General features: G+C 41.1%; 1 protein-coding gene across 1 annotated transcript in view; it reads right to left on the minus strand.

Annotated features, from left to right (window-relative positions):
• sgip1a (SH3GL interacting endocytic adaptor 1a) overlaps positions 1-12723 on the minus strand; it is a 72542-nt gene extending 59819 nt beyond the window's left edge. Inside the window, exons 1-3 of the mRNA XM_054602337.1 lie at positions 12602-12723; positions 8481-8605; positions 1385-1525 (exon numbers count right to left, since the gene is read on the minus strand). Coding sequence (XP_054458312.1) covers positions 1385-1427 — 43 coding nt within the window. The 5' untranslated portion in view covers positions 1428-1525; positions 8481-8605; positions 12602-12723. The remainder of the gene's footprint in view (positions 1-1384; positions 1526-8480; positions 8606-12601) is intronic.
• Between the last annotated feature and the right edge of the window lie 1301 nt (positions 12724-14024).

Genomic DNA, 14024 nt, shown 5'->3' on the forward strand with positions numbered 1-14024 from the left:
TTCTGCATAATTACCAGAGAGGTGCCTTTTATGACCCGCTTCATAATAGGTTTTCACAACGCTCTTTAAAAAAAAATGTATGCATCCCATTCATATGCATGCCGATATTGTCCAAATTGAAAAAAAAATCCAATCATATTTAAAAATACTACAAAATACCTCCGTTGATACAATTTTTGGTCTGCGTCACAGAATGCACCATAACAAATGCTAAAAACATTCACTGATTAAGATTTAACTTTATATTCAAACTTCTTAAGTTACAAATAAAACATATCTAAAAAAAATGACCCCACTGGTGCTTAAAAGGATTCAGTGAATATTTCTTGAACTTTAACATTTTGAAACCTTTAAAGATTTTAACATACAAAACATCAATAGGTTATATTCAGCCTTTGCTTTTATTTTAAGTAAATGTTGTTACATACAAAAAAATGGTAAAATTCAGTTTAGCATTGATATGTTGTTCTCTGTGTTTTATGCGGGTATATTTTCAGTTTTGTTTATAATAGAAAAGGTTTATTTGCTTCAACAATGAATGAGGGTTCATACAATTAGATATATTGTCATTGATGATTTATGGAATAATGGTGACTTATAAATATATCAATTCAATTTGAACTAGAATGAAATGGCATTAAAAAGAATGCAGCCACAGACAAATATCTTGTCAGTGCACCTCAAGTAACATAAACAACATATGACACTTATTATTCAACCCTGAACTCAGAGTCAGAAGATCAAAAACAACAAACCCGGCAACATCTCTCTCTATTGTCACTTAGTGAAAATCATCATTTATATATCCTTACAATGTTACTGCATCAGACCTCTCCAAAGATCTAAATGACTGAAACATGCAATCTCAATGGCTCAATTCAAAAGTGTGTTTGAATGCCATGGGATTAAATCCATTATGTCTCTTAATCTTTCTAGCTTTATGTATCTAATCCTTCCTCCCTCACAACGTCTGTCTGTATAAGAATGTCCCCTAATGCACCTTCTGAGAGGACACACTGCAAAGTAAACATGCAAACACACAGCATATACACAAACGCGTAAAAGCACACAAAACACCCATATCCAAATGTTATTCACAATAAAATATCAGTAAGGTCAACAGAAAAGTGAAGGTTAATGGCTACATATAGTGCATGCAGCCAAAATTACACACACTTACTTCTAGTAAAGGTCCATACACTCACACAAACATATTTCATGACAGGAAATCAAATAATCTAGAGTAAACCCCATGAGGAAAACTGAGAAAGAAAAGTTACCTAAATGACTCATTTTCAGATAAGCTGACAATCTACGCTGTCATTGCTGAGGGGTTGCTCTACTGTACTGACTTGTCAAGAAAGTTTTATTTTACCTACTGTACCTGCAATGATGCGAAACCAGCCGGTACACAACTCCTCAGTCATTGAAAGGTCTGTCCATGGACTCCCTCGTTCACACCCCAGCCAGACAGAGGGATGAAGGGAGAAGACGAACAGAGGATGAAGACGGTTCACTGGAGGTACTGAAAGGGAGACGAGAATGAGGAGTAACCACGGACCCCGTCAGGCTGAGCTGCTCAGAGGACATGCACGTACGCTGATCACGCTTCCAGAGCATAGAATTAAGAGTGCACCAGCAAAGGCACCAGCAAAGGCACACGACTACGGATGATCACAGCATGTGGGGAATAGTAATGTGGCAAAGTAGGCTAGACAAATCGGTCATTTAAGGTCAACATGTCCTTCACTGCAGTACCGGCAGAGAGAGAGCGAGAGAGAGAGCGAGAGAGAGACAGAGAGAGAGAGAGACAGAGACACACACACACACACACACACCTACCTACCTACCGGAGGCAACACTAACCTCTAGAAGTGGTTGCCAAAACTGAAAATATGGTTGACATTTTTATTCACCTTATATTTTGAGTAATTAAGATACAATGCAGTTATATTACTGCTTAATAATGAAAATGTAACGTTATTCATGTCATGTGTTGAACATGCTTTGCAATATCATTTTCTCACCAGCTCAAAGTTGCTGTGATACTTTGCCTCCCAAGACTTGATACATTTCCTTTTTAGTTTGGGTTTAGGTTCAACTTGTGCTTCGTCAGTTGTGAGGGGTAGGTTCATCTTTTCACCCCTCGGTCAGACAAACATTATTGCTTCACCGTAGTCTCTAAAACAGGTGCTTGTGCCCATTTGTGTTGACGCACCAAAGCATGTGCAGAGCTGATGTTTGCAGCTTCTTCTTCTGGTTCTGTAACAGCAACTTTGTAAAATCACTTAAGCAACAAACATTAAAAATGTATGTATTTGGGGGTGCACGTTTTGGCTGTTTGCTGTCCCTACTTTTTATATGTTAAAAAGTGGTTGCCACTGATGGCTACCAAAGGCCAATAATTAGTTTGGCCCTGCCTAAACACCCACACATACCTAGAATCCTGTTATTCATATTAAGGCTGAAAATTAATCGGAATTATTTCTCACCAACGACGTTGGCTTTCCTGAATGATCCACTGTGTTTGAATATTTTGCAATTCTAAACAAACAAAAATAACTTTGTTTAGTAAATTATTATTTTTGAATATACAATAGTACACAATAGTTAGATGTCATACATGACATTTAACATTGGCAATAACTGGTGAGCTGGACCAAAAAAAAGAGATGATTTATTTCACTAAAAGAACACAAAAGTGGCGTGCTGTTGGCGCCATCTACTGTTCTGTTTAACACAGTGCACTTTCCTGCTACATAGTGTACCCCTCTCACTCCTCAGCTCATTACTTCAGCTGCTCTCAGCATCCTTTTTCAACAACAGTACAGGGACGGTAAAGCAAGCTGTCACAAGCATCAGCAGTATCACATACACAAACACATGTTCATTAAACACATGGAAAGGAAGGAATCCAGGTACAAAAAGGTTATCTATTTGTGATTTTTCGCTATCCACAAGCATTTAAGACAGACACTTACTATTCAGTAACAGACTATGGGCAAGGATGCCCTTATTTCTGGCACATTGCATATGCCTCCCAGGTGGCAGAAACTTCTGAGAAAAGTGAGGCTGTTTACTTCAAAAGTCTCTCTCTCTCTCTCTCTCTCTCTCTCTCTCTCTCTCTCTCTCTCTCTCTCTCTCTCTCTCTCTCTCTCTCTCTCTCTCTCTCTCTCTCTCTCTCTCTCTCTCTCTCTCTCTCTCTCTCTCTCTCTCTCTCTCTCTCTCTTTCTCTCTCTCTCTCTCTCTCTCTCTCTCTCTCTCTCTCTGGGTCATCACTCTTCTCTCTCTCTCTCTCTCCTCACACCTTTCGCCTGTGGGGTGCAGTGTTGCTCTAGGCTGGCAATTCTTCAGTAATGTCTCTCTGTATGTGTTTGCGGTTCCAGAAATGTTTTCACCACCAGAGAATTGAAGAACCACTGGAAGTGGAGGGTGAAGGAGGGATGCCACTACATTCATCAAATGTGTCTATAATTCCCTCCTCAGTTTCTACATAAAAATAGCAAACTTGCCCAAATTGTGCTCTTGCCTTTGCGCCAGTAACAGCTTCCATTCTGTTGAACGAAATAAAATAAATCAATGGCAATTGTGATACATGATTACTTATCAAATGAAAATATCAAACTTTTCCTGTGTCAAAATTATCACGTAACAATGTGCTTCTTTAAATGATAACTACTGTAAATAAACAAGCTGGATACAGAGTTGGGCTTTATGAATGACAGTTTAAAGACCAAACCATTAAAACATCATATAATCAATAATCCAAAGTTATTTTATCCTTACTCAGGTGATCATCTCATAGCTCTTCAGATAATCTGGCTGCAGGCTAAAACAGGACCAGTTAAACAAAAGTGATTCAGCAATGCAGTTCTATCTCTTGCCACAGTTGCTGAGGTGAACAGGATGATGACCCTAATTCAGTGCTACAGGTGCAGCGCACTGAGGAGCAGGGAAAGCCCGGGTAAAACATGACCATGCAGTGATGTGAACAAAGCCAACAGGGAGAGAGAGGGGGGGACTTTTCTCCTACGATCAAATCATCAAGTTCACTCGCAGCTAGCCAACACACAGACACACCAGCTAGCAGTAAATATGTTATTCATTCATGCACTTCTTCTATGCTTTGTCACCTTTAACTACACAACATCTAATAAAGCATGAATCGATGATGAAAATGTATTGGATTCATCCATCCATCCATTTCCTTCCACTTATCCGGGGCCGGGTCAGCAAGCTAAGGAGGGTCCTCCAGACGTCCTTCTCCCCAGCAACACTTTCCAGCTCCTCCTGGGGAACCCCGAGGCGTTCCCAGGCCAGACGAGATATATAATCTCTCCAGCGTGTTCTGGGTCTACCCCGGGGCCTCTTACCAGTTGGACGTGCCTGGAAAACCTCTAAAGGGAGGCGTCCAGGAGGCATCCTGATCAGATGCCCGAGCCACCTCAGCTGGCCCCTTTCGACGCGAAGGAGCAGCGGCTCTACTCCGAGCTCCCTCCGGATGTCTGAGCTCCTCACCCTCTCTCTAAGGCTGAGCCCAGCCACCCTACGAAGGAAGCTCATTTCGGCCGCTTGTATTCGCGAGCTCATTCTTTCGGTCAGTACCCAAAGCTCATGACCATAGGTGAGGGTTGGAACGTAGATGGACTGGTAAATCGAGAGCTTTGCCTTACGGCTCAGCTCCTTCTTCACCAAAACGGTCCGGTACAACGCCCGCATCACTGCTGACGCTGCACCGAACCGCCTGTCCATCTCCCGCTCCATTTTACCCTCACTCGTGAATAAGATCCCGTGGTACTTGAACTCCCTCGCTTGGGGCAGTGACTCACTCCCAACCCAGAGGGTGCAATCCACCGTTTTCCGGAAGAGAACCATGGCCTCAGACTTGGAGGTACTGACTCTCATCCCGACCGCTTCACACTCGGCTGTGAACCGCCCCAGTGCGTGCTGAAGGTCACGTTCTGAAGAAGCCAAAAGAACCACATCATCTGCAAAAAGCAGGGATGTGATTCTGAGGTCCCCAAACCGGAAACTCTCCTCCCCCGGCTGCACCTTGAAATCCTGTCCATGAAAATCACAAACAGGATTGGTGACATTGGGCAGCCCTGGCGGAGGCCAACACGCACTGGGAACAAGCTCGACTTTGTGCCGAGTATCCGGACACAGCTCTCACTTTGGTCATACAAGGACCGAATGGCTCGTAGTAACGAACCAGGTACCCCATATTCCCGCAGTACCCCCCACAGGACTCCCCGAGGGACACGGTCGAAGGCCTTCTCCAAGTCCACAAAACACATGTAGACTGGATGAGCAAACTCCCATGCACCCTCCAACAGACCTGCAAGGGTAAAGAGCTGGTCCGCTGTTCCACGTCCAGGATGGAATCCGCATTGCTCCTCCTGAATCCGAGGTTCGACAATCGGACGGAGCCTCCTTTCCAGCACCCTGGAGTAAACTTTCCCGGGGAGGCTGAGCAGTGTGATACCCCTATAATTGGAGCACACTCTCCGGTCCCCCTTTTTGAAAATGGGAACCACCACAATATTGATTCAGCATGGATTCATGCTGAATCAATATTGTGTCTAAACTGGGTTTTAATGGATGCATTAATGCCATTACTTTGACTGCCATAGGACATGTTTTGCATTGATGCCATATTGTTTCCTTTGTCAACTAAACCCTTAAATGTGACTCTAACCTTGAGGTATGTCAACACAGTGAATGTGTTTTACTGATATGATGCCTCTCATTAAACGTCAGCGCAACGCCCCTGGGCTCATGTTGCAGTTGTCACGTCTCATGTCCCAAGGCTTCATGCCATTTCCTGCATACTGCTGAAGCAACATCCCTGCAAACCCTCCACCCTGCTCCAATTCTCTCCGAACCCCCCAAAGTGCCTCGATGAGGGATGCTGATTAAGCAGCAGTCATTAAATGTACACAAACAGCCACCCACAGATTAGCCAGCGGCGAGTGCAGTCAAACCAAAACAACTCACTCTCCACTCAGCGGCAGGGGAAGGCATGCAGGGCGGTAAGGCGTGGCGGTGGCAGGGTGCCATGTCTAGGGCCTACGTGCCATCCAGCCACTCATGATACTCTGTTAGTAATTCCAGACAGACACACTGTTCTCTGTCATTACCCCACTTGCTGCCCTGCCCAGGGGGCCAGGCACTCACAGACACACTACGTCAAGCATCAAGGTTTTCTGAGTAATTAGCACCCACTTCCTAATTACTTGATGCTGCTGAGGAGGCTGGCTGGCCGCTCATAAATGGATTTGGATTTAGTCCGAGTCCACTGGGGGGATTATTTTGATTCAGAGCTTTATGTTCTTATAGAAAGTGATCGGAGTTCGAAGAAACACTATTATCAGGGCAAACAGTACTGCCGTGTTATACTTCAGGTGCCAGGTCAGGCATTGAGCCAGTGGTCAGTTAGTTAGCTAGTTAGTTATCAAGTGTTGTAGCAGCATAGTATTTCATTGCGTAGTTGGTCACCCTGGTAGAGATTCAGTCAGACTTTGTACCAGCCATCTGAAACCAGTTAAAAGGGGGCAGTTTAGTACAAAATGAAAATCAACTTACAGAGATTTGAAACTTGAAATGATAGTCTTTGTATGACTACATTCACATTTCCCACTACCTCCCTGCCTGTAGCACCAGTTTAATAACAAATACGGTCAAGCTGGACTATTCCTTGACCCCCATACCCTATCCAGAGTCAGACTCTGTAAAAATCCCCCTCTGAAAAACCAGGTCCTTCAGGGGATGGAAAAGATGAGCTCATCCCTCTGATACTGGGCCGGTCTGTTTCTGTGGTCTCCCTAATGGTCTCCAGGAAGTCAACACTGGTCCAATAAGTCCCTCTTACTCACACCAATTACCATTTCCACACGGGGTCCAAGCCTAAATAAACGGAGCCGCAAATTTGCTATACAATCAGCTTATATCTATAAACATCGGAGAGGTTTAAATTAGGCCATTCCCAAGAGTACCGGCCTTTGCTTGGACAACATGGCTGAGATGACAGAATGGAGCCAGATGAACTCACTGCAGGGAGTTTCAAAAGGAGTATTTTAAAGACAACACAAATAGCACAGGCATGAGTTCAACAGTGCCAAATAGCTGCTTTGGGTAATTCAAACACAACATTTTAATACTATGGAAAATATGTTTAACTTGATATTCTTTTTGTGGGAAGGTTTTACTCTGTTTATCTGGTAAATGACCGGCATAAAGAACACATTAAGCTAAATGAGTTCTCTTCCTAGAGCTAAGGTGGGAACAGAAAATCCTCATAGCGGAGTAAGTCTAAATAGGAGAACAATTTGCCTACACTTGCTTACTGGCTCCCTATTGGTTGGCTGGACACCCACGAGAATTTTGCTAATATAGGTTATGTGTGTGTGTGTGTGTGCGCTATGACGTGTCGTAAGGAGCCCAAATAGGCCTCCCAATGACGCATTTAATACTTAACCCATAATTCATGAGGCATCTTAAAATAGGAGTGTCGATTTTTAAGTTCTGCTCTGACAGCAGTGAGAATAATGAAGCTGCCTCCGACATAATACAGTAGGGCATGAAGCAGATTCATCTCATGTTGTAGGAAGTATAGGTTGTCATACTATCATTCACAAAATGACTGGTGATCATGGTTTACCAGTTCCGGATGGTTCATCGTTACTCTTCTCCCTCTCTTTACAGGCCTTTAAAATAAATGTAGTGAATCCAAATAAGGACGCACACAATTCATACACTCACCACACTACCTGAGTCAGGAGGGTAGAGGATCAGTGACGCAACAGGTTCTTCTGAGGCGACTAAAAAATACTGTATGTGAAAGCATGTTTTTGCATATGTGAGTGTCATGTGTGGGAGTTGATGGGTAATCCTTTAAGCATACAGCGATTCTTTTAGCATATTTTAGCTCAGTTTCTACTGTAATATTATTAGATCACACACACGCACGCATGCACGCGGCCTTCTGGTCTGCGCTATGTTGAGGTGTACTAAGAGGACTCACTTGGGAGTGTGCATATGTAGCATGCCTACATTTGCACACACACAAAATATTGCTGACACATCAAAGGCCTTCCCACCATGCTGGAGTTGACTCTTTTCCAGAATGCAGCAGCAGATAATATACAAATATACTTCAACCCACACATTCTAATATCAGTGTGCATGTAAACACATATAACCAGAAGCAATACTATCCATAAGGCCCAACATGCCTTGCCCTTTGTTCCTCATTGTAGTAGACTTGTTTCACACCATCTCCTCAGTGTACCATAATAAAGCATGTTTTCCTCTCCTCACAGAAAGCTGCAGCTTACCCACGTGCACACTGCTCACGCAAATCGCTCAAACACTTCAGGAAACTCTCAGCCTTAAAATCAGCAACCTTCATGACAATGATGGACACAAAACTAGAACTTTTACATTGGCAAATTACATATTTATTTTCCAATCACACCTACCTCAAAGTGAAGAATCAAAACGCTGATATCAGCCGATAAAGGAAATTGTAGTCCCAAGATGTTCTGCCCTTTTCTTTTTAGGACCTTTGGCCAACTACCTTTGCTCAGTGAAGTCCATTTGTGATCTGCAATACAAAAAAGACCTGATCAGACTAAACCCCTTAATATGTATCATCTGACTTAGCCATATAGGTCCTAGAAATTGTTTTGAAAGTACACCTTGACATTTACTGACTGACCAGGTTCCTGACAGACTGGATACTTGAACAAGGTGAAGTTTATTATTAATGTATTAAAAGAAAAAAAACTACTTATGTCTAATACTTAGAAAAATAAATGGGTTGGCTGGCCAAATGGTTGGTGTTTTCCCGAGCATGCAGATAGGCCTGAATGACTGATGCTCTGAGGAAATACTTTGCTCCTCCACACTAACACATACTGCGAGGCTTCCCCCATGAACAATCCAAGCCAAAAGCATCATGAATGACTCAGCCCGTTCTCCAACAGCAACAATAACACATTCCTTTATTTAACCATGCTTGTTGGCTGAGGAGAAATTCTTACCTCTAGATTTAGTTCTATTTGCGCAAACTATCAGAGGAGATTTGGGGCACAGGGAGATAATACACCAAAGACTATCACACCCACTGCCTTGCTGAAGGTGTATATGTTGCCGGTGTTGCAGGGTGACATCTCTTAAATTTCATGACACAGATAAGTCTCAACCGGTGGACTCTTTGTCAGCATTGGCCTTTCAAGGTTCAGGGCTGATTTTAGACAGCAGGTGGCGTTTTGAGCCATTTTAAACCAATGAAATGCAGATTATTATAAATTTGGTTTGAAATGTCAATATTAATCAGAATCAGAATCGATATTAGCTTTAATGGCCATGTATGTGTATAAATACAAGGAATTTGACTCCGTTTTCCGTTGCTCTCAAAATACATAAACAGAAACAGTAAAATAAACTAAAAATAAGGACAACAAAGTACTACAAAGGTAAGCATACACATTTAACAACTATGTACACATATAAATGTAAATATACAAAGTTTATATGAACATAAAACACAATAACAATGATAATGAAATGGAGATAAAAGTGCATTGATACATAGTGCAAGGCTGCTTGTAGAAATATGAAAAGGTTGTCACAGGATACTTTATGTACATGAAGTAGGTGGAATGTTTAAATGTACCGGATTATTGCACACAGATTTGTTTTTGACAAAGTATGACTGATTAAGTGTTCATCTGAGTGACGGCCAGTGGAAAGAAGCTGTTCTGGTGCTTGGATATTTTGGCATACTGTGCTCTGTAGAGCATTCCAGAGGGGAGGAGTTCGAACTGGTGAATAAGCAGCTGGGCCTTTTCCGTGATGGTGTCGATATTAAAAGGCCCACTTTAGGTCCTGGGAGATTGTGGATCCCAGAAATCTGAAGTCTCCAGCAGACACAGTGCTGTAGAGTATGGTGAGGTGGTATGGGGGGGGCAGTGTTTGGGGGCTCCTCCTGAAGTCCACTGTCATCTCCACAGTTTTGAGCTTGTTCAGCTCAAGGTTGTTCTGACCGCACCTGAAGGCCAGCTGTTCAACCTCCCGTCCGTAGGCAGACTTATCATCGTGTCTGATGAGGCCGATGACCGTTGTGTCGTCTGCAACTTTAAGAGTTTAACAGATGGGTCTCCTGAGGTGCAGTCATTGGTGTAGAGGGAGAAGAGCAATGGGGAGAGCACACATCCCTGAGGGACGCCAGGACTGTTAGTCCGGGTGTTGGATTTGAGCCTCACCTCCTGTGTTAATACCAGTACACTAGTAACGTGTGCAGTACTTTTTTAAATCAGTCATTTATTCAAACTATTCTGACTATAGTATAGTATTCATAGAAGTAAATGTTAAATGTATTGCAAAAAGTTAAAAAGTGGAATACTTATTTCTTATCAAACATGTTCTTGGCACCTGAGGCTTTTAATCATTTGTTCCCAATCTGTCCCTGTGCTGCAGAATGAAATGGGACACAGTTATATCTTCATGGCAAGAGCCCAGAATCCATTGTCTAATAATGCTGAATTTGAGGGTTTTTTAACAACGCAACACAGGAAACAAGGATCAGAAATTTCCCAGGCCAAATTTCCCAGGCAAAGTCCACCTAAAACTGAGACCTTATTCCTCTCTCATCACTCTCAGGCTTGGCAATCCTTTCTCTCCCCAAATACTACCAACCTCTACGTGAACTCACTCTACTTGAACTCTCACATGTGCAATAGGCCTCTGGGATATAATAGTTGTTCCAATACAATACTCCAAAGCCCAGAGCTACGTCTGATATCTGTAATGAGCTATTATAAACTGTAAAGTCTGCCTCAAAGAATTGTCAGGGGTAAATTTGTACTGAAAACATATTTATGTGATTTGTCCAACTCGGACCGCTGAAACCTTAAATTATCTTCAGATAAATGTTGAATGTATTTTTGCACAGAAGGAGGCCTGAGGAATGTGTCCCCCATCACTTACATTGAAAGTGTATAAGAGATTTCAATGGCCAGGAGGAACAAAAAAAAGTATTACAGCACAAAAAGACTTTATGGGCATGTGACTATTGTTTTAAGACTGACTTCAAAAATTAAGAACCTCTTTTCTCCAATGATATTTGTTTGAATAAAAATCAAAGCTGTGTCAAATGTTCTCCAACAGTATCTAACCTAATAAATGCAATCAATCCACAAATGTTCAAGCTGAATGTGCTATCATTAAGTAAACATGCATGTGCCGAACATGACTCAAACTGCATTAGTCAGACTGTGTCTGATCAATGCCAGGACCACTGATGATACATGATGGAAATGTTGGAATGGAAGCATGACCCACAACTCAGGTGTAGCTCCATGTGAATCAGCACATGCAACAACACAGGTTTGATTTAACAAACTCAATTAAAGGACTATATTCTGATTGGACACAACCGTCACGTGCTGATGTCGCAGTCTGGCCTCTGATATTTTGAATCAACCCTCCCCAGGCATCAATGCCACAATACATAGAAAACATACTCGGTGTAATTAATCAAACAGATTATTAATTTCCCAAACACATTGTAATTATTTTTCCATACCAAACCTCATGGTGCAGTGAGCTTTGCCTATCGATCTAAATGAATTGACTGGAATACACTTGCATCAAAACAAATAATTACTCAGCTGTTTCAGATGACAAAAGCTGATTAGTCTTGTAGCCCCGAATCCTTTCTCTACTCCCTCCTCCAGCCCTCAGTTGCACGTGCTAGATTGCAAAATTGCGTAATAAACTTAAATAAAGATGGCAATGGCTTGTGTGTGTGTGTGTGTGTGTGTGTGTGTGTGTGTGTGTATATATATATATATATATATATATATATATATATATATATAAAATAAAAAGCCTGAAGATTGATCAGAAATCAATGTTGACATTTGGAGTCAATGATTGGAAATATTTTACATAATGACCCTTTACTTGTCTTTTAATCTCATATAGGGTTTAGCAACTTTTTGAAAGTGAGATTTGTCAAAAACCCAGGGCAATATTTACACTTATTCTAGTCTTGCTTGTTTTACAACCAATGTGGTTTATTATCCCAAAAAACAGCACTTCACCAGGCAAGTGCAAAAAAAAAAAAACAACATGTACCAGAGATTTGGGATTTACCATCTTTTCAATTGTATTACTCAGACAAGGATGATAAAGGATGATCCCAGATACTAAATAAATGCCAGTTTCTGTTCATTTCAGGGCTGAGTTGTTTTGCACAGGGTCTTCATGGTTATGGGAATATTGCTAAACAAATGTAGACAAATACACAGGCCAGCTCTGTGGGTAGTACGTCATTTAGTGTAATTAATTTCTGGCAAACAATTTTATTTACTATCACACATTTTTAACTTCGATATCCTTTACCACAAATGACTGTAGGTTACTCACTTTCAATTCCAATGATCAGATGTACTCCAATGATTAAAGCTGGCATATAGTGACAGAGACAGTAGCGTTAGTCATCCAACACATGTTTACATTTGAGTCATGGAGCTGGATCACGTTAACGCTAACTGTTAGCTCCATTTCCCCTCAAAGTTAAAACTTCTCTTACCGATGTTTGACAACGTTTTTATTCTTCACATCTCCATCCCTTCTGTGGAAGCCAACGACAGTCTGTCTTCTGCAAAATGAAGAAACTTTTAAAACTGTTTCCAAAACGTGTGACTGATTTGCTCAGCCAATGAAGATGGACGCCGGAAGTGACATAAAACTTTCTAATACAAAGCTGACGTTAGGATTGATATTGAACAAAATATATTTAAAACGTTTAAATTCATATAATGTTTTATAATGGTTCTATAACAAATAACCCGATTTATATAACATTATGATTAAAAGAGCTGATGGTCCTGGCAACATGCGGCTAGTATTTGTCCCCATATGATACAAAACCATTGTATTAACCTTTGACACTTTGGCATGGATTGAGTGTCTGATTTATTTCTGAAATAGAAATAGGGGCCCCCCAAGTAATTTGACAACACTTAATGGAACCGTTGCACAGAGTACATTTCAAGATTCCCAAAATACTTCTTTCAACTAGAACATAAGTATTTCACAGTTACAATCTCTTTTCACACGATAAACGGCAAAAACAATAACCGAAAGTGACAGACATCATGGCTTATTTTGTCGTGGACAAATAGAAATCTATCAAAAATAACCTAAAAATCAAACCTTTCTAAAAAAAAAAAAAAAAAAAAAAAAGGATATACATTTCAAACGTTTGAATTAGATATTGATAGACTTGGTTGATATGAAACATCCAGTCATTCACATGGTGCAGAACAGGTGAATTTTGATTTTAAAGCCACGTGTGAATATCATCAGTGTTATACTGATTGGCTGATTCATACACCTGCTCAGCCCCTCACTCACCCAACCCTTTGCTTAATAATTCATCAAAACAGGAAAGTCATTTTTCTCCTGTCCAGCACAACATTTGACGTGCAGCCAAATAGTGTTAACAAAGACGCCCCTCCCTGTTTCCCTCATTCGATTTTTCCAAATGTCTTTAATGAGCGTGTGAGATCAAACTTGGCCTGAGAGCATGCAATGATTCAATTTCAATTCAATTACATTTTTATATGTAGAGAAAGTTCAGAAAATGTTTTCACATAAGGAAGTTTGACATTTTACAATTCTCTACATTTAACTTTAAAATGACTTGTCTATTGATATTCCAACATTGTTGCAATTTAAAATTCTGTTGATCAACTTAATTGAGTAATGGTTTCACTCCGAATAATATAAAATAATAAATGATGTTTCTGTGTTGCCAAACACTTACACAAAGGCTTGATAACGTATTATCTTAAGCTGGGTACCTTGAGTGCAGTTGTAGTAGGAAGCTATATTAAAAGTGTGTACTGTGTTTTACTTATAATCTTTAACAGCATGGATTTGTGCGTCTGAGTGTGTGTCTGTGTCTGTACCTGCTGTACGAGACGTTGCCTGCATGTGACTGTGGTGAT

This window comes from Anoplopoma fimbria, chromosome 8, assembly GCF_027596085.1.
Source record: "Anoplopoma fimbria isolate UVic2021 breed Golden Eagle Sablefish chromosome 8, Afim_UVic_2022, whole genome shotgun sequence".
Classification (NCBI taxonomy): Eukaryota; Metazoa; Chordata; class Actinopteri; order Perciformes; family Anoplopomatidae; genus Anoplopoma; species Anoplopoma fimbria.